This window comes from Bufo gargarizans, chromosome 5, assembly GCF_014858855.1.
Source record: "Bufo gargarizans isolate SCDJY-AF-19 chromosome 5, ASM1485885v1, whole genome shotgun sequence".
NCBI lineage: Eukaryota > Metazoa > Chordata > Amphibia > Anura > Bufonidae > Bufo > Bufo gargarizans.
In genome coordinates, this window is record NC_058084.1 from 271,622,180 (window position 1) to 271,641,835 (window position 19,656).

Here is a 19,656-nt window from a genome sequence, read left to right on the forward strand (position 1 = left end):
GCTGCTGACGATGGCCAAACACTTGTACTTGTACTATCTTCAGCAATCCATAGAAGTGAATGGAGTGGCAGCACACGAGTAACCACAGCTTCATTCAAACAGGGAACACAGGACCCCTGTACTCATGATCAGAGAAGGCCTCAGAGGTTGGACGCCTGCCAATCAGACATGCCCTACTTCCAGAATGAGGGTCTCTTGAATCCCAGTTTGGCTGATGTTGTGGCTGTTGTACATGGAGAGGTGGCCATGCATGTTTGTTTCTTATTCTATAAAATATAAAAAGGTAAAATACTGCAAACCTGTAACTGGTCATACATGGCTTTTCTCCCAAGTATATATTGCATTATGATGGCAATTTTATTTCCCCTATACACATCTGTAATATAACAACAGATGACGATGTGACATAAACATACAACCCAATAGGAATAACATGACTCATCTAAAACGTATTTCTTTCAAATCCTCTTAATAACATTATCTATATTAAGCAATGTTACTTGCTGAATATTGGTTTCAAGTACTATCAAGCATTTAATCACTCGAATGTGGAAAGAACATGTTTGCTTTAGGCAGATGAATATTCTTCTTTCTGCTTCTGGAAGCGGATCTGCTTGTCTTTTGATGTTGAAAAATGTGTGTATTGCAACAACAGGCTATGTTGATTTCTAGTTTTAGCCAGGCCATCTGGAAACGCGTGCATTTGTCAGCTCTGATTACAGCATATTAATCCTCGCCAAGAGGATGTCTGATAACTAGATGCAACGGAAATCAAATACAAGTTACAAGTGTGAGCACTTGAACTGTTAGACAATTGTGTTTACAAGGGCTTCAACAAAGGCTATTGCATTTTACGCATATTTCATAGACTATAGTTCAGTATAGGTTCAGTTTCTTGCACTGGAATAATATGTTACTTTGGATTTGTGTGAATTTTTTTCCTGTAGAAGTTTACAATTGATGTCTCTAGGTTCCACCACTTATTGCAACCATAATGTTCTCAGTGGCACTATTTTGTGAATCTATCTAATATATATGCTCTGTAATACCTTCAACACATATCCACACTTCCTTTCTTTAGAAGTTCACTCTGTCCGCATCTACTCTTCCTCCAAGTAGCCAACATCTACTGTCCACCAGGTGCTGCTACTGCCTTTTTTGATCACTTCAATAGCTAGCTCCTACACTTCCTTTCAGCCAGCATTCCCACCATCATCATGGGCAATTTCAACATCCCGATTGACACAGGCAACTCTACTGCCTCCACCTCCTCCCTTGCCTCCCCAACAGAGATGGAAACAAATAAGACCTCGACTTCAACCGCCTGTGCTCCCTATCTAACCTCTCAAATTCTCCTCTCCCCCTTTCTCACCACAATCTTCTTGCATTCTCAACCATTCACTCTTCAACCCCCCCTCCAGTCCATGAAGTAGCACACCCTAGTAGGAACCGGAAACTGCTTTTTATTAAAACACTCTCTCACCGCTGTGCACTATATCTTCCCTTCATGATGCTGATACATCTGCTGGCTTTTGCAAAACCACAATTAATTCAGCTTTTAACTCAGTCCCTCTTACACACATCACAACCCGTCAAATCAAATGACAACCCTGGCATGCACACCAGACACAAAACCTGCGGAGGTGCAGAATAGCACTTCAAGGAAGACTTAATCCCCTGCAAACAAGATGTTTTTAACTTTAGGTAGGCACTCAACTCTTCTAAATAGGACTACTTTCCAGCAGCCCCAAACAATTGTTTAATAGCTTTAACTCTCTATTCTGTTCCCCTCTGCACCCCCTCCCACATCTCTCATCCCAACCAAAGGTTTTGCTTCATATTTCAAACATAACATTGACATCTGAGATTCACCCAACAATCCCTGCAACCCCTTTACACAACTACACAGTGATCTTCCCTAATAACCCAATCTACCACCGTCACTGAAGATGAACTTTCCACCTTAAACTTCAAATCACACCACCTGTGACCTTGACCCAATCCCATCTCATCCATAACATTACTACTATAGTTAGCCCTGCCCTAACTCTCGAATTGTCCTCTCACCTCTCATCACCAGGCTCGGACTGGCCTACAGGGGTACAGGGGAATCCCCCGGTGGGCCCCTAGTCTTGCACCCGCTGCACAAGTGGCATATAACACAGTGGACTTACTGCACTACATACATATATTCAATGTACAGCGCCTCAACCAGCCTATGTTCATATAAAAACTTGATAGATTATGTATTATATTTGAATGTATCTGTATGGTGGGCCCCCAAAATAAATTTTACTGGTGGGCCCTAGGTACCCCAGTCCGACACTGCTCATCACACTCCCTTTTTGATCAGCTACAATCCAGCTTATATTCCAATCACTCAACTGAAACCATCCTAACAAAAGTGCCAATGATCTGCTAGTTGCCAAAGCTAAACATCATTACTGTGTACTCCTCCTTCTGGACATGTTCTCTGCCTTTGACAGTCGGCCACTCTCTCCTGTTGCAAACCCTCTCATCCTTCTGCATCAGAGAAGTGGCCCTCTTATACCTCACCAATAGACCCTTCAGCATTTCCCATTGATTCACCACCTCCTCATCATTCTCTCTCTCTAGCTGTCCGTCAAGGCTCCATCCTGGGTGCCCTACTTTTCTCCATTTATACAATTGGCCTGGGACAGCTTTTAGAGTGCCATGGCTTTTAATACCAGACATAACTTACTTTTTTTTCCAGAATCCCAGTATGTCTATCATCTATATTATGTAAGTATATCCCCTCCTAGATGTACAGCGTGGAATTAAAAGCACTTTCAGAAAGATGATAATAGATTCGCACAGTTGCACACTCTACAAGTGGGAGTGACTGGGGAGGCCTAGTCAGGGGCGTAGCTAAAGGCTCACGGGCCCTGGTACAAGAGTTCAGCTTGGGCCCCCTTCCATCAGTGCTTTCTGGCCATGGGCAGGGAAGCACATAACCTTCATGCTGCCTAAGGAAAAAATTGATACGCCCCCCATGCCAAATTCTTGACCTAACTCCTTCCCTCCAGCCAGAGGTGTAACTTAACCAGCATGCACTTTCTATAATACAGGTATCTTATGCAACACAAGGGTCTTTGGGCTCCCTCAGGCTCCTGGGCCCGGTAGCGACCGCTACCTCTGCACCCCCTATAGCTAAGCCCCTGGGCCTAGTGTAAGGTGAATCAGAGCCTATGCTTCTCTCATAGGCTCTTACACCTATATAGCACAGGGCATATAGATTTTGATGTATTTACCTATTTAGATGACTGTTTTTAAAGTTAATATATGATTCGATTTATGTTGCTCTATCAGAGGGCAGCATAAGAGTCCTTTCACGCAACCGTGTCCATTTTGCAGACCGCAAACTGTGGATGCACAAAACACGGACACTGGCTATGTGCACTCAATGGGTCCATGATCTGCAAGACATGACAAAGAATAGGACATGTATTATCTTTTGTAGTGAAGCCACATGGAATCGGAAACACATGGGTCAGTGGGTCCACACCATGATGCAGAATGCACATACCCAGTGTCTGTGTTTGCAGATGCACAGTCCGCAAAATGCACACGGTCCTGTGATTGGACCTGAATTAGTGACTGACCTGATTTCAGCTGTGTGTTTAACAAAAAAAAAAAAAAGCTACAGCTTTCTCCTCTTTACCTTGCAGGGGAGCCTGCAGCTTATGAATTTGGTGGGCTCCTCAGCTCCTGCATATCATTGAGAGTACTCCTGGCTAACACCACAGCTGGTAAACTTTAATTTTACAAAAACTAAATTATATTTCCAAGTGACACACCGCTGAGATCATGGTCTCTGATAGGGATGAGAGGACTCCTGCGTAATGAAAACCAGACGGATCTGTGACGCTGCCCATAGACTTCTATTATGACTGGATGCAAAATGGAACGCCTCTTAAAGCCTTCCGTTACACATTCCGTCACAGAATTCTGTTAGGCCCGTGGTAACGGAATCCATATCAGAATTGTAATAAAACCCAAACCTCAAACTTGTAAAACACAAGTTTGCTCATCCCTAGTCTCTGATACTACTTTACACTTTCCTTTAGATAGGGCGGCGTAGAGCTGGGGACAGATCTCCTTACAGAGGATTGGTTATTGGTGTGCACAAGTCTGGATGACTGCTGTCAACTGCTAGCACACCGTCCTATTCATGATTCGGAACCTCTGGAGCTGTGACATTGCTGCTAAGAATCCTTTCTTTGACTGGCTGTAGATCTCTAAGCAGATGAATGACGTGATATACGTGCCGTATCGAATTAATCTGATATGTAATTGGGTGGAACATCTTCCACGCTTTGTAGTTTTTTTGCGCTGTGCATCTGAACAGATCAAATAGTTTTGCTGTATTAAACGGATTGATGCTATGTAATAAAGTGAGATGGCCTGAGTCCTGCACACACTTCTGTGACAGGCAAATCATCCTAATTCACAGTACATCACTGCCGCACCAGTCAAGCACATCACTATCATTAATTCATTTTGCTCCCAGGAATTACTGCCCTATTTATCAATCACACAACGTTAGTTATGTGGAGAAAATCACTGTCAGATATTTTCAGAACATAAACCCAATCGCTTGTTATGCCTGCTGCAAGGGATATATGGTGCTCAGCCAGAAACCCACAGTGCATTACAACCAATGTATGATAGGCCATTAAGTTTTATGTAAAAGTCTAGTAGCTGGAGTTTCTGATGTTTTTCTGTAAACCTCTCTATAGGAAAAAAAAATTGTCCCAAAACCCACTGCCATATAAAAATGCCAGCACTTCATCCAACAAAAAGTGGAGTGTGGCAGCCTGCGCCCTTTCACCGCCTTCAGCGATATTCCATTCGCCGGCTTGTCCTGGAAGTGTCATATACTTTTCAGTATTCTGTCCTGTCCCTTCTGTTTTAGGCTGTGTTCACATCTGCACAAATCATTTCCATTGTGCTGTTCCATCACAGGAGCAGAGTAAAGGCTATAATGGAAGTGCTGGATACAGCAGATAACATAACGAACAGCACTGGACAGATTAATGGGGCCTGTATGGCAATTTACAGGACAAACTAGTGCATTGCTATTTTGCCCCATGTTTTTAATGGGGTCTGCAGTGGAGGTCTCTAATGGAGCCTTTGACGCAAATGTGAACTCTGCTTTACAGTGCTTGACATACAATGCTTTTCTAATGGTTTCTTCTGAACTGGGTTCTTCATAAATCTGATTACTATAAGAACTGCATGTTCACTGGATGAATGTTTACTCCAGCCAGTCAATGTATGGCTTTCATACAGGAAGGTAAAAACGAGACCTACTGATTTCCTGGCACTGCAGACAGTAAAGGGGGACGAACAGCAATATTGAGGGTCACAGCTACACACCCAGTACATCTGTATCTGTGTATCTTAGGATGTTCTGCTTTCAGTAAAAATCCTTTTATAGTGCATCAAACATATGTGCCTAGTTATGTAATAATAACCTTTATATAGCGCCACCATATTCAGCAGCACTTTACAATTCAGAGGGTTTACGGAAGATGGCGTTCAATTCAGAATTAGGGTTTGGGAGGAGGTTAAACAGGGAAGAGTCAGTTTAGCAAACATGATAAGCCTGCCTGAAATTATATATTTTAAAGGCATGTTTAAAGCTAAGAAAGTTGGAAATTAACCATGATTGTCTGGGGAATTGCATTCTAGAGGGCAGGTGCAGCTCTAGAAAAGTCTTGAAGACGGGAGTGAGAGGTTCGAATTATGGAGGATGTAAATATTAGATCATTTGGAGAATGAAAAGCCCGAGTAGGGCGGTAGATGGAAATGACTGTATTCTGTGCTGGATGGTCAGTCAGTGAAGTGACTGGCACAGGGTGGAGGCATCGGTGTAGCGGGTGGACAGGTAGATGAACCTGGCTGCTGCATTCCGGATAGACTGAAGGGGGAAAGTTTAGTGAGAGGGAGACTGATTAGTTAATAGTTTGTTATTTATGAAAGTACCCTAGATCAAAATTGAAACCAAATTTAGGTGGGTTAGTTGATGAAAATACATGGTACATGTATTATCATTATTTTTGGATATTATGTAAAACGGTAGATTTTTTAATGATACCGCAGTGCGGAGATTATTGAAGTGCGTATGATAATGTAGGAGAATATCTTTGCCTTTCTTCACACATCCAGACTGCCGAGATATGGAAAACCTGATTTTAAATAAAACACTGATTCAGTGGAATGGAAACTACAGTTGGAGTTTGAGGTGCTTTGCAATTACTGTACACCAGTATTTATCTGCTTTAGGCTACTTACAAATGAGAAACTGGTATGAATCATTCTGTACAGTAGTAATATGGAAAGACGGGCAAGTGGTCAGCACATTAAAATGACCAATATACCGTAAAAACACTGTACTACTCTTAGGCTACTTCACATGGTTAGTATTTTGCATCAGTATTTGTAAGCCAAAACCATTAGAGGAACCTACAAATATTTATTTGTTATTTGTTTTGGACCCACTCCTGGTTTTGGCTTACAAATACTGATGCAATACTGACCAGCTCTGTCTATACTGTAGCTTCTATGATTCCAAACCTATCTGCATCAAGTCACTATAAAATGAATTGGTTGGAGATGGATTAGTCTGGTTTTAAGTGCATTCTCAAAACTAATAAATTGTATGCAGTTCCCTTTTCTATTGTTAACAGCCAAATTAGTCCTGCTGCAAAATTGATTGCAAATTTCCTGCAACCAATCAAGTGCATTTTACAGAAACCATCACGCACCATGTCTGTCAATAGTCCTGGCCTTAGAAGCTACGGACCTAAAGAATTACATGACAAGGCATTGTGTATTCTAAACTCCAGTATACCTTCTATGTTCTATGGCAGGGATCAGCAACCTTCGGCACTCCATCTGTTGTGAAACTACAATTCCCAGCATGCTCCATTCATTTCTATGAGAGTTCTGAGACGAGTAGAGAGAAAGTATGCATGCTGGGAGTTGTAGTTTCCAAACAGCTGGAGCGCCGGAGGTTGCTGACCCCTGTTCTATGGAATCTGCTGCATAACTGTGATGGCTAACTAAATGTAAATGGGCTTAACTCGCAGTGACATTATCTGGGTACACGGGGCGGCACTGCCACAGCTGTGATGTGAATCCACAACAGCATGGCTGATGCACTTTATATATTAATGACTAATTGGCTGCATTATTTGTTAGGCAACAACTGTTTCATCTGCAAAACCACACAGTCAGTTGTCTTTCAGCAATATGTTTCAAGCTGAAAACTGCAGTGGCCGCACCATGGACTTGCCATTGTTTCTGTTTACAAGTTCAGGGTGCAACCTAGCAATTAGCAGTAAACCGTGAGTGCTACCCATGGCTGCTAACACCTGTGTAATAGCGCCCTAAGGCCTCCTCCACATTTCTGTATCCGTTTGGCCTGTGTGAAAAAGTCCATCCATGTTTCATCCGTGAAGAATCTGTTTGGTCAATGTGTCCGTTTTTGCCTTCCGTGTGTCATCCATATTCCATTGACACTGCTAAGCTGAAAATTAATTTCCAGAGCATCTCCTGTGAGTAGTCACAGACTAAAGTAGTGCATGTCTCCGTTATATTGTCCATGTGAACAGACACAAAATCAATGGGTACATGTGCTGTCCGCATTTTCTTATATCACTTAAGTCGTTAATTTTCTACTTTATTCTAGAATGTGGAGTGCTGTGGTTGTAACTGTGACATTGTTTAATTTATGAAGCAGTTGCTATGTTTTAATATTTTATATGTGATTGCTTTTTAGAAACATAGTGGGAACCTGAAAACCCTCAAACCTGTAAAGCTTGATGGAGAGGTAAGTCGGTATGGTTATGCAAAGACACGCACCCACCCCCAACACACACACCTTTTATTTGTATGCTTTCTTGACTTGCACCTTAAAGGGGTTCTCCAGGAATTAAGAAAAGGAAAATACTTAAATATTACTTTAGTAGAAATATATTCCCAAATACATTTCATTAGCTATAATGGTTCATTTTGTCTAGGGAGCAATCATTAGGAGAAATATAATGGACACTGTCCTATTAGTACACACAAAACCTGTCCTAATCACTCAGGAGGACAAGTTACTTCCGAGCACTGAGCTAAAGAGCTGCCTCATCCTCCTCTCTGCTCTGCCTGGTTGGAATTATGATCCTGAATACAGATGATGAGATCTTTAGCTGAATCTCTGTAGGAATGGAGTTTGAGGAGACATGAAGTACAGAGAGGACAGACAGGGCAGATAATGTTGGGCTGTGGTAATGGAGACTGCATACAAGTACTTCTGCTCATTATCTACACCCCCACTATCCTCTGTGTACTTCATGTCTCCATTCCATTTCTACAGAGATTCATCCGAAGATCATATTAAACTGTATTCAGGATCATAATCCCTGACAAGTAAGAGAGGAAAATGGCGCAGCTCTTTAACTTGTCCTCCTGTGTAATTAGTACAGGCTTCGTGTGGACAAATAGGATGGCGGACATTTTATTTTTCCTAATGATTGCTCCCCGAACAAAACGAGCCATAATAGCTAATGAAAGGTATTTGGGAATATATTTATACTAAAGTAATATTTAAGTATTTTAATATTCTTAATTCCCGGAGAACTCCTTTAAGAATAGAATATGTAATGTATCTCATTCTATACGTAAGATAACATTACACGGAACATACTCCACACTATATAACCCAGGGAAGTAATTTTGATATACATAAGGTATTCCGTTTTTGTACAAAAGAACATTTATATGTGAAGATTGCATTACATTGCCAGCTTTTCATCCAAAGCTTGTAATAAGTTGATGTTAATCTACCTGATCGTACAACATTTCAACAAAATCAATATATTTCTTACAGGAGCAGGCAAAAATCTCCAAGCTAGGATTAGAGCTGCGTCTGCTTACTTCAGATGTGGATTCTGAAGCAGAAAAATGGGAAGATCAAGAGAATGAGCTAGTTAGGCACGGACAAACCATGTCCAGTATGGCTTACACAATGTACCTATTTACAAGGTATGCGTTCAGTTCATTGTAACCTATGTGTACAAATATCTTCAAAATTCATTTGGATGTGGCTGTTGTACATTTTAAAGTTTATTACTGAAATAAATCCTAATCTCTCTTTAGGCATTTGATATAGTACAATTAGAAATGTGCATAGTCTGCATATTTTGGGTATAGTTCTTATTTTCCTCTGCAGTTTTTTTTGTAAATGTACATTTTCTCTCTCCATGTTTACCAAGTACACTAAGGCTACTTTCAAAGTTCTGAACGGATCCGATCATAATAATGCAGATGGAGGCTCCGTTCAGAACGGATCCGTCTGCATTATATTGGCAAAAAAAAGCTAAGTGTGAAATTAGCCTGAGCGGATCCGTCCAGACTTACATTGAAAGTCAATGGGGGACGGATCCGCTTGAAGATTGAGCCATATTGTGGCATCTTCAAACTGATCCGTCCCCATTGACTTACATTGTAAGTCTGGACGGATCCGCACGGCCAGGCGGACACCCGAACGCTGCAAGCAGCGTTCAGGTGTCCGCCTGCTGAGCGGAGCGGAGGCTGAACGCCGCCAGACTGATGCATTCTGAGCGGATCCGCATCCATTCAGACTGCATCAGGGCTGGACGGAAGCGTTCAGGTCCGCTCGTGAGCCCCTTCAAACGGAGCTCACGAGCGGACAGCCGAACGCTAGTGTGAAACTAGCCTAACTCTTAGTGTAATATCTCTGCTGTGTGCCATGACTAATTAGATATCTCATTTCTGCTATTCCTTCTTCCTGTCATGTTGTGCCATGAGAAGCTGCAGCTGCATCTCCCTTTTCCCTGTCTGGTATTTGCACTTTTGCACTAGACAATTTTTTGTGTTTATGAAAATTGTATGAGAACCTACAGGCAGGAAAAGGGCTTCTGGAATGTAAAGAATAAGTTATTATAAGTTTCATTCACGTACACTACTGAGTTACACACAGATAAATGATAATTGGTAACAGACACAAAGAACAACCATTTTTGCCGACAACTGACAAAAGATCTTTTATTCAAAAGATCTACATTCACATCACAGTGAAAAAAATGGCCATAGAAATGGACACACCATTTTTGCGCCCATTTTCTGTCTGGGTGGCTGTTTTTAAAAATGACCATTGATAAAGGATTTAGCATTGTTTTGTTTTTAATTATTTTTATTTTAATCCCAACCTCTGCAGTATACATAATGTCCTCCATAGTGCCACCAGCTGTAATAGCGTCCCTGAGCATTAATAATGCCTCTCAGCAGTAATAATGTCCCCCAGAGTGGCCCCAGTATTAATTTCCCCCACAAGAGCTGTCCCAGCAGTATTAATGTCCCCCAGAGTGGCCCCCAGCAGTATTAATGCCCCCCAGAGTGGCCCCCAGCAGTAATAATGCCCCCCCAGAAGAGTAGCCCCAGCATTAATAATGTCCCCCAGAGTGGACCCCAGCATTAATAATGTCCCCCAGAAGAGTAGCCCCAGCATTAATAATGTCCCCCAGAAGAGTAGCCCCAGCATTAATAATGTCCCCCAGAAGAGTAGCCCCAGCATTAATAATGTCCCCCAGAAGAGTAGCCCCAGCATTAATAATGTCCCCCAGAAGAGTAGCCCCAGCATTAATAATGTCCCCCAGAAGAGTAGCCCCAGCATTAATAATGTCCCCCAGAAGAGTAGCCCCAGCATTAATAATGTCCCCCAGAAGAGTAGCCCCAGCATTAATAATGTGCAGTTTCTGTTTTTGAACAGCCTCCTGCTGTTCAATTATTACTTTTTCATGATAAGAAATGTTATCTATTGCTGTGCTTACACCCCCACATAATGTTTCTCTAGAAAAGAAACATGCAAGCTACTTTCCAAAAAGAAAGGGAAACTGAGTGTCTCACACCAGGAACCCAGCTTTTTCTTGTTAACTACCCTTTAACAGAGCTGAGCAAAGAAAAATTACTTGGCTGCCTGAACAGACTTGGTTGGGGGCTCTTTCTCCTCATTGAGCGTGCCAAGTATGCATGAGGAGTATCATAAGCCAGTCAACGATCCTCTGGGTTTCGGGAAAAAATATATTAAAATTAGCACATCTTGTATCTGCTGGCATGAGAGAGGCTCAGGAAAGCTAATTTGAATACATTTCCAAGAAACACAGGGGAGGGGGTGCATTGCCTGGCCTACAATACTCCCCACACGTAATACTACTCATACTAGGCACTCTCCGTAATGAGGATTGCCCCGAGACAATACATATACAGTATTTTGTCCAGAAACCCAGAGTAGCGTACTAGTCGCTCTCTTTTTATTCACTTGCAACAACAAAAATTTGAACAAATTCCAAACTGATAGAATCAGTTTGCTCATCCTTTCTCCAGCCTATATGTCTCAGGCTATAGTCATACTTTTGTAAAGCTGACCACACAAATTAGATCTATTTAAGCCAAACCTAGCCATTTTGGCAGGTTCAGCCAACCATATAATGTATTTGGCGTCTTCCCAACACTCCTCTGACAACAGATGTAGGGGAAGTAAGGATTGAGCAGGTTGGACTGCAATTGCCTGATCCTTTTGTTCTCTGAGATATAAGCCTCTGGACCCACCCCTCCTCCTATTCACTACATATGTATGCTCGGCCGAGTTGAAAATGGATATGTATGGCAGGATCAGGAAAGATAGAACTCAGCCGATAGTTATCTTATGTGTAGCTAGCTTTATTTCTCCCTGGTCAGGTTATCATTGCTCTTTGACATTCAGTGCATCACAGTGCACCATTCTATCCAATAAATGTAATGCTGATGGACCCTATATAAGTTAGTGGGATCTGTCAGGGTCTTCTAAAAAATAGATCCTTATTTGTGATACAGCTCATGTAAAAAGGGAAGCCAAGACACCAATGTGAAAAGAGCCTTATCCCAGCAGCATCTATGCATGCACAAGCAGGGTGTGTAGCGAGAAAAAAAACACGGCTAATACTGAATGAATCACACATCGTTTACATGTGGCTACAGTGATGACCAGGGCAGAATTGGTACATATGAGCAGTTCATTTACCATTATACAGTTTAATGTTACAGTCTGTAGGAAACGTTCTTTTCCCCATTGTACCTGGTGCATGTGTCCACTGCTGTACAATAAGCTGTCTTCAGCGGTAAATATGTTGTGCCAATGTCACACCACTGCTCAAATGTCTAAAGGGGTTTAAAAAAGATCTGTCTATCTGATACAAGTGGAGTAGGTCCCCAATCGCTCCAGTTTGTGATGAGGCACACTGATAAATCTTCCGCAGCATGTAATAGTGGTTGTAAAGATCTCAGAAAGGCTTTAAGCAGAGTAACCATAATCCCACTTACCAAATCAGTTTCCATTATATTATATATTGCTTTCAAATGTTTGTTTGTTGGACACGCTGTTCATGGCTTGTCATTTTCCCTTGCAGGGGTGAAGGGTTACTTAAAACAACACAGGACTTATTTCATCAAGCAGAGGTAAGCCTGATCAGCTTTGCTATATTTTCTGATGGACTCTATTATAATTCAGTGGGTCTGTCTAATGCCGCTGGTGTTAAAGTAAATACTTGTATTTTCCATGAATAAACAATAATTTTTTTAACCCATAATAAAAGTCTATAGCGTTATAATATTGAGAATAATTTTCCTACTTATAAAGTTAATACATATTGCTTGTGTCTTTTTAAACATACAGTATATAGTGGCTGTAAATAAACCAGTAATATGTTTTAGGTTTCGAAGAATAAAAAAAACACTATTATCAATATAGTAAAGCTATAGACTTTTATTATGGGCTATATGAGAGGGCGCAAAAATATTATATATAAGTCTCTCCTTAGATTTGAACGTAGGATCTCTACATGCAAGGCTGACCACTTTATCACCAAGCTATAGCATTACTAAATAGAGAAGGATGGTTTGTCTATACTTAGAAAGCTAATACATGTTACAGTTTTCTTTATAAACATATATTGTGCCTGTGAATAATGCAGTAATATGCATTAGCTTTCTAAGCATAGAAATTCACCATTCTCAATGTGGTAAGGCTATAGTAAGTGGTGTATATGATAGGTACATGCTAGAACACAGCATGCTGATGTCTAGCCCTGTCAGTCCAGGGGAGCGGAGTGTAGAGCACGGTGTTATAAAAGCAGTGCTCCAAGGATTCAACCCTGACCCTGGTGCTGCAACATGCTCATATGCATATGAATAAATGTCTCTGCATCTGTTTAGCATACAGCTGAAAAAAAAAAAAAAAAAACATTTTAATCAGCATGATGAGCCCTACCAGGAGCCGGCTGCCTTTTTTTAATAGAGTTGATCATGCTGACAGAGCCTCTTTAAGGTACAATTTGTCTACTACAAAATATAAAAGTATAGTTCTTGATCTAAGAAGTATGTTCTTCCTTTTTTTTTTTCCTCAGGTTTTTGCAGCAGCTGGTTTAAAGCTTTCATCAATTCTCCAGACCTTTTCTAATCAGGTAATTAAATATTAATATCAAATTGTCACATACTCTGTTTACCGAGTTCTGCAGACCTGTATGCAAGGCTGATATAGTTATGTGTGCTGTATTCCCCTATACTTTGCACACTGCTGAAAAATACTGAATTATACCTACCAAAAAATAGTGGAAAAGTTTGATAAATCAGGAAGGGCACAGTCTATGTACCATCACAAGTGTGGCATTTGTTGTGAATGCCATGATTTTCACTGCAGTGAGCATTAGGAGGAACATCCACTGCAGCATTGTGGATGTAATAGGGTCAGTGTCCCAGGACTGGAGGACAAGATGTTGCACCAATAGTTTAAAAAAGGAGGTAAAAAGGTGGAACTGTGGAACCACCATCCAATAAATTTGACATCTGTGGTATGTAAAATATTTGAAGATATGATGAACCAAAAAACTATGAATAAATTACTAAGCAGAATTTTATGCTGCTGGTGTACTCTGAGCTGGAATTATCAGTCCAGCAGAAAGCACTGAAGCTCAATCGTTACGAATATTGAAAAGAAAAAATGAAAGGCACAATTCATATGCAGGGATACCCTTGTCAGGACTGCATCACCTTTTGTCAAATTTATTAGGGTTACATTTACAGTTTACCCCTTATTGGATTTTAAAATGCAGTAACTGCAGCCTTCATATCTGTATATGACACATTTGGTCTTTATTTTATTTTTTTAGCACTGTACCTTTTGGCACTTCAGATTGTTCAGTGAGGTGCAACAGTACTTGTCCGGCCAAATCCCAGCATATTTGCCGGGTAGTGGCCGGTTATCCGCTGGACCCCAGTATGGTCAGTGGAGCCAGCAGGCACCCCAGTAACATCCGGCAATTCAGAAATCAGAGAGCTTCAGAAGGATGCTCTCTTCCGGAACTCCTGCCAGCAGAGTGAAAGACGCCTAAGTGAAACGGTTTTCCCTATTACTATATTTGTGAGGGTTGAGAATATCTATGACGTTATGTTCCTATGATATTGTATATGCTGCGTCCTTACAGCTTGAGGATGATGACAAACCTTTACTGTTGTTGGAGATCGAGAAGCTTGTTCCACTGAGTCAGCAGCTTCAGATGACGTCAAGAACTCCTGTCCAGGGCAAAACTGCCACATTCAACAAGGTACACAACATATTCTGCATTGATCAGTCACTTGGGATAAGTGGAGTTGTTTCCATGTATTGATGCCTCCACTGGAAGTTGGAGAACTTTCAGGAAACCTTTAGGAAAATATTTTTACCTGTGTTCCCCAGCTTATCTGAATGTTGATGCTGCTGAAAAATGCCACACCTAAAATGTTGGTATTTGCGAGAAAACCTTGTGACTGATGTGAGCGGTGACCATATCTGTACAATGCTGTTGAATAAATGAAATAGCCTCTACTCAACTGTTCAAGTGTGTCGAGTACTGATCCATAGAAAATATATGGAACTTGGACAAGGGGCAAACCACTCAGCATCATTTCTGCCTCTGTATTTTTTATTTTTTTTATTATAATTTTCAGGGTTTAAGTACCCTTTATAGCTTCTTGCTACAGTGGTTACTGATACAAAAAAAAATGTAATTTGCCCCCTCATACATATGCAAGATCTTTTCACATGGGGCTTTTCATACCACAGGCGAATAATTAGTTTGAAAGTATTACATAAGAATCGATCCCTATTGTAAATATAATTATCACTACAACAGCATTTATATTTTCCAACCTACATTATTTTTACAATGGCATGTTTGGTGGAAATCAGCAATAAATAAGTTTTATTGCTGAGCTTTTCCTGCATTCTAGCTGGCCAATCAAGAACCATAATAATTGGCCAGTGTAAATGCGCCATTAGGGAATATTGTGGAACTGCTTGGGTTTTTTTTGTCACACTTTTGTGATAAATATGCATACAGTACCTATGTGTGTAAATACATCCTAAGACAGAAAGCCTTTTGTGTTATTAACATTTAAGAGAATCCCCTTTCATACCCACTTAGTTCAGCTGTCATTTTGCCGTGATTTTTATTTCAATTTTTTTAGTTTTGTGTAAAAACCACAGCAAAATTAACTTCACTATAATTGCATATCCAGACTATGTTTCTTTGCAGCTGCCACACTATTCAGTCAGGAGCTTCCCCCTGGCTCCTGGAAGCACCTGATTACTAGAGATGAGCGAATTTCATATTTTGAAATTCATTCATGCTTCATTCACTGGTAAAAGGTGAATTGCGTTATGGACTCAGTTACCACGGACCATAATGCAGTTCTATGTCTGAATGCCGTCCTCTCCTGCATAACGAAAGAAATGGGACGGATCCGTTATGCAGCCTATAGACTTCTATTATGACGGAATGAATAACGGAATGCCTCTAAAGGCATTCCGTCATAGAAGTGCGTTATGGTCCATGGTAACGGAATCTAAACGCAATTTACCTTTTACCAGTAAACTCATTTCATAACCGGAAATTCGTTCATCTCTACTGATTACCACAGTGATCCACTAATAGTGTGTGACAAGAGCTGCTCTTAACCAATGAGTGCTTCCCTTTACTGCCAATGAACAAGTTCATTGAAGTTCTCCTTTACTGCACTACATTATCGGCCATGGTGCTGAGCAGCTGTAAAGAAAAGCATGCAGTGATGTGGTGGGGGCCACTCGCATATGCAACCACCGCAACCCCTTTGATGACACTGTGATGCAAAGAGGTGAACACTTTATTTATTAATTTTTTTAAACATTGTAAGTGGCCAAGGATGTCCAAAAAACCTTTGAGTAGGCTACACACAATGGTCACATTTGAAAAATGGTAACAGGGGAAGTTTATTTTTTATTTTTATCGTTCGGATAATTGTTGGATTTATGTTTATCATATAGGTTGACGCATGTATTCAGAAATCAAAGGCAATCATGATGATACTTTCCCAAGTTCTTCCAATTTGCTGCAAGTTACTACGGAAGGTGAGCAACTAAAATAAAAAGTGTATAATCAGTTCATTTTATTTTTGCACACCTCTAATTTTCTCTCAGTAACATGCTTGATCCTTATTACAAAAAGACAGACACATATAGTAGGGTATATAGAGAGACAGCTACATTTAGAAACGTAGGCAATCTCCACCTTACTTTTCCATGCTCACCAGTGATCCACTAGGTCCACAGCAGGAATAGCAATTTAACGGAAAGTGTTACTATTCAGTTTCAGTTGCTGATTAATAGTATGTTGGAAATCACTGATCAAACACTGTGTGAAAGCGGCCTAAGACGCTGTGTATCAATTACAATATTACCCTTCTACCGTTTCAGGACAGCTTATTTTTGTTTTTTTCTTCTCCTCCTTCCATAGGTCCTATTTTTGTGTTCCGCTCATATAACAGATATAAGTTTTTTTTTTTTTTTAATGGAACAGTTTAATTTACCATACAGTAGCTTCTTTTGGAAAAAGGGAAAAATTCTTTGGTGGTATAAAACTGGAAAAAATGGCAATTTCGCAAAGATTTTTGGTGTTTTGTTTTTACATCATTCATGTTCTAAAAATGAAAAATACCTTATTCTGCAGGACAGTACGAATGCGGCAATACCAAATTTATAATTATTATGTTTAACTACGTAAAACAATAACCTTTCAAAAGTATTTATTTTCTTTGCATTGCCATATTCTGACAGCCATAACTTTTTTATAATTCTGTCCACAGAGCTGTGTGAGGGCTCCATAAACTTAAATTGCACCAACGATGTGCAGTTACATCATTGTTCGTGCAAGAGTTAAATGAGAAACATTTCAACTGAGCACAGACAATGATTCGATAGTTAACAATATCACTGGTTCATATCAAGTGTGACCAGCATTTACCATAAAAACAAGGGTTACACAATACAGTGACCATAACATGTAGTTTCAATCAGATGGACCTGACATTATGATAATATTGCCTAGAAACTACATTTTATTGCACTATGATCCCCTGAATGAACCAAGCATTGGCTGGGGAAATGCGTCAGAACCAGAAGGAAGTGATTATATGGGAAAAGGGCTCAACAGCAATGATGGCCAGTTTGCAGTGTTCGCCGACGAACACATGCGATCTGCCATCTTTATTCCCAAGCCCAGTGATGCAGAGGTAAGTCCTTACCTGTGCCTGCGCCGCGAGTTGCTCTGAAACACATGCGGTCATCGGGAGCACGTTGAAGCCCGATGAAGTCTGTTCTTAGAACTGCCTGTTCCCAGTGACCGCATGTGTTTCAGAGCGGCTCGCAGCGCAGGCACAGGTAAGGACTTGCCTCTGCATCGCCGGGCTTGGGAATAAAGATGGCAGATCGCATGTGTTTGTCGGCGAACACTGCGAACTGGCCATCACTACTCAACAGTAGACAGTAAAAGGGACCAGCCACCGATAAGTAGGGGGACCTCCATTTCAAGGCAACTACTCCACTGGAGTAAGAAGAGGACCCCATCTAGCGCCTCAGTAAATGATCCAGGCATGTCCTTGGTACCATGAGTAGTACATTATCTGTCACTATACAAATCTGTAGTATATCCTTTGTTGTTATGGTTAAAGGGGTTATTTGGGAATTAATAAAATTACTGAAAACACGTTACTTTATTATAAACACATTACCAAATAAGTTGTATTATTTATAATGGCTTGTTTTCTGTAGAGACCAAGCATCAGGGAAAATAAAAAGGCCACTGCTCGATTAGTTTACACAAAGCCCATCCTAATAACACAGCTGGACGGGTTAGCTCAAAGCAGGGAGCTCATTAGCTGTCTCAGCTCTCCTATGTGCTCTGGCTGTCATGAATTACGACCCTACACACAACTGATAACATATTTAGCCCTGTATGTGTATGAATGAGGTATATTCTGTTGTTGAAAGGGAATATTGTATCTGAGTTAGGTAAATTATTATTTTGCTTTACAGTGTAAAGCAGGTAATGGATGCTACCGCCCACCAGGATCCTGGAAAGAAAACCGAATACAGAATGTTTCAAGTGAAGATGGACTAGAAGGAAAAACAGTGGAAGCCTTTGCAGTAAAGTCTTTGGAACATCATGTAGCTAGCCTGACCTTTTTAGAAAGTAAATAACAATGTAAAGTCTCTGAAGAGGAAGTCGACTATTAAGCTCCACGTGATGTTTATTTTTGTGTTTTGCTCCACATCTTATCGGTACCATTGTACTTTTACACATTTGCTATGTCCGGTGGAAGAACTCTTTACTAAATGTGAATGCATTTTCTTCCTCTCACCAATCACATTGTTTATCTAAAGATCTGTTGTGAATGTCTTAATGGAAACCTAAACCCAAAGATGCTGCTATGGTTTGTATACGTGTAATATGCAGATTTCCTGATTTCTATTTGCTGTGTTCCATTCTAACATCCTGAATTTAGTTTTTTCAGTTGTATTGTGTTTACCTGTATCAGGGCAATATGTTGTGGTCTGAAGCACTGATGTTCACAACCAAACATAAACAGCACACTGTATCCACATGTACAACCTGCACCCCTCTCCCATCATTGTAAATTTGCTGCTGAAATCTATAAATTTATTGGAGATTTTCTCATAAATAACTATTTTCTCAGCTAGTTTGGCTACGCATTGCATTCTTGGATTTGAGGATGGTCTTGTAGTTAGCTGCTGGAGATGGCAACTAGGTGGGAACATGGTGAAGGTTTCCCTGGGTCTGTTGTCACTCTCATAGGCTTATAAAGCTCACCCTTACTTTTAAATCCTAGGATATACAATGCATGTTAAAGAAGATATCTTTTCTCAGAATGTATACCATATTTATGTTTCATGAAAATGTAGTTTTTTTACATTAACATTTACAATGTAAGATTCTATTTTTAAAATAAAATTCTAATGAATCTTTTGTGTCCATTTCTGACTTCATATGTAAATATGGCAAAATACCAGTCAAGAAGAGTATAACAATATCGTTTCAGCTATTTCTTCACTCTGGTTGTTTTTATATGAATGCAATGCTAATGATGAGACGCTTAGGACTTCTTTACATAGCCATATTTGCAGTGTGTTCGTCATGCATTTCTTGCCAAAAACAGATCCCAGAAAAAAGACAAAACTGCTTCAATGTTGGCAAGAAAATTGTGGCTGGAACA

General features: G+C 40.4%; 1 protein-coding gene across 1 annotated transcript in view; it reads left to right on the top strand.

The window, feature by feature from the left end:
* Positions 1-19,405, top strand: part of CTNNAL1 (catenin alpha like 1) — a 225,483-nt gene extending 206,078 nt beyond the window's left edge. The window contains exons 13-19 of the mRNA XM_044294669.1: positions 7,808-7,858; positions 8,906-9,060; positions 12,483-12,531; positions 13,479-13,535; positions 14,556-14,675; positions 16,412-16,495; positions 18,458-19,405. Coding sequence (XP_044150604.1) covers positions 7,808-7,858; positions 8,906-9,060; positions 12,483-12,531; positions 13,479-13,535; positions 14,556-14,675; positions 16,412-16,495; positions 18,458-18,622 — 681 coding nt within the window. The 3' untranslated portion in view covers positions 18,623-19,405. The remainder of the gene's footprint in view (positions 1-7,807; positions 7,859-8,905; positions 9,061-12,482; positions 12,532-13,478; positions 13,536-14,555; positions 14,676-16,411; positions 16,496-18,457) is intronic.
* Positions 19,406-19,656: the final 251 nt, after the last annotated feature.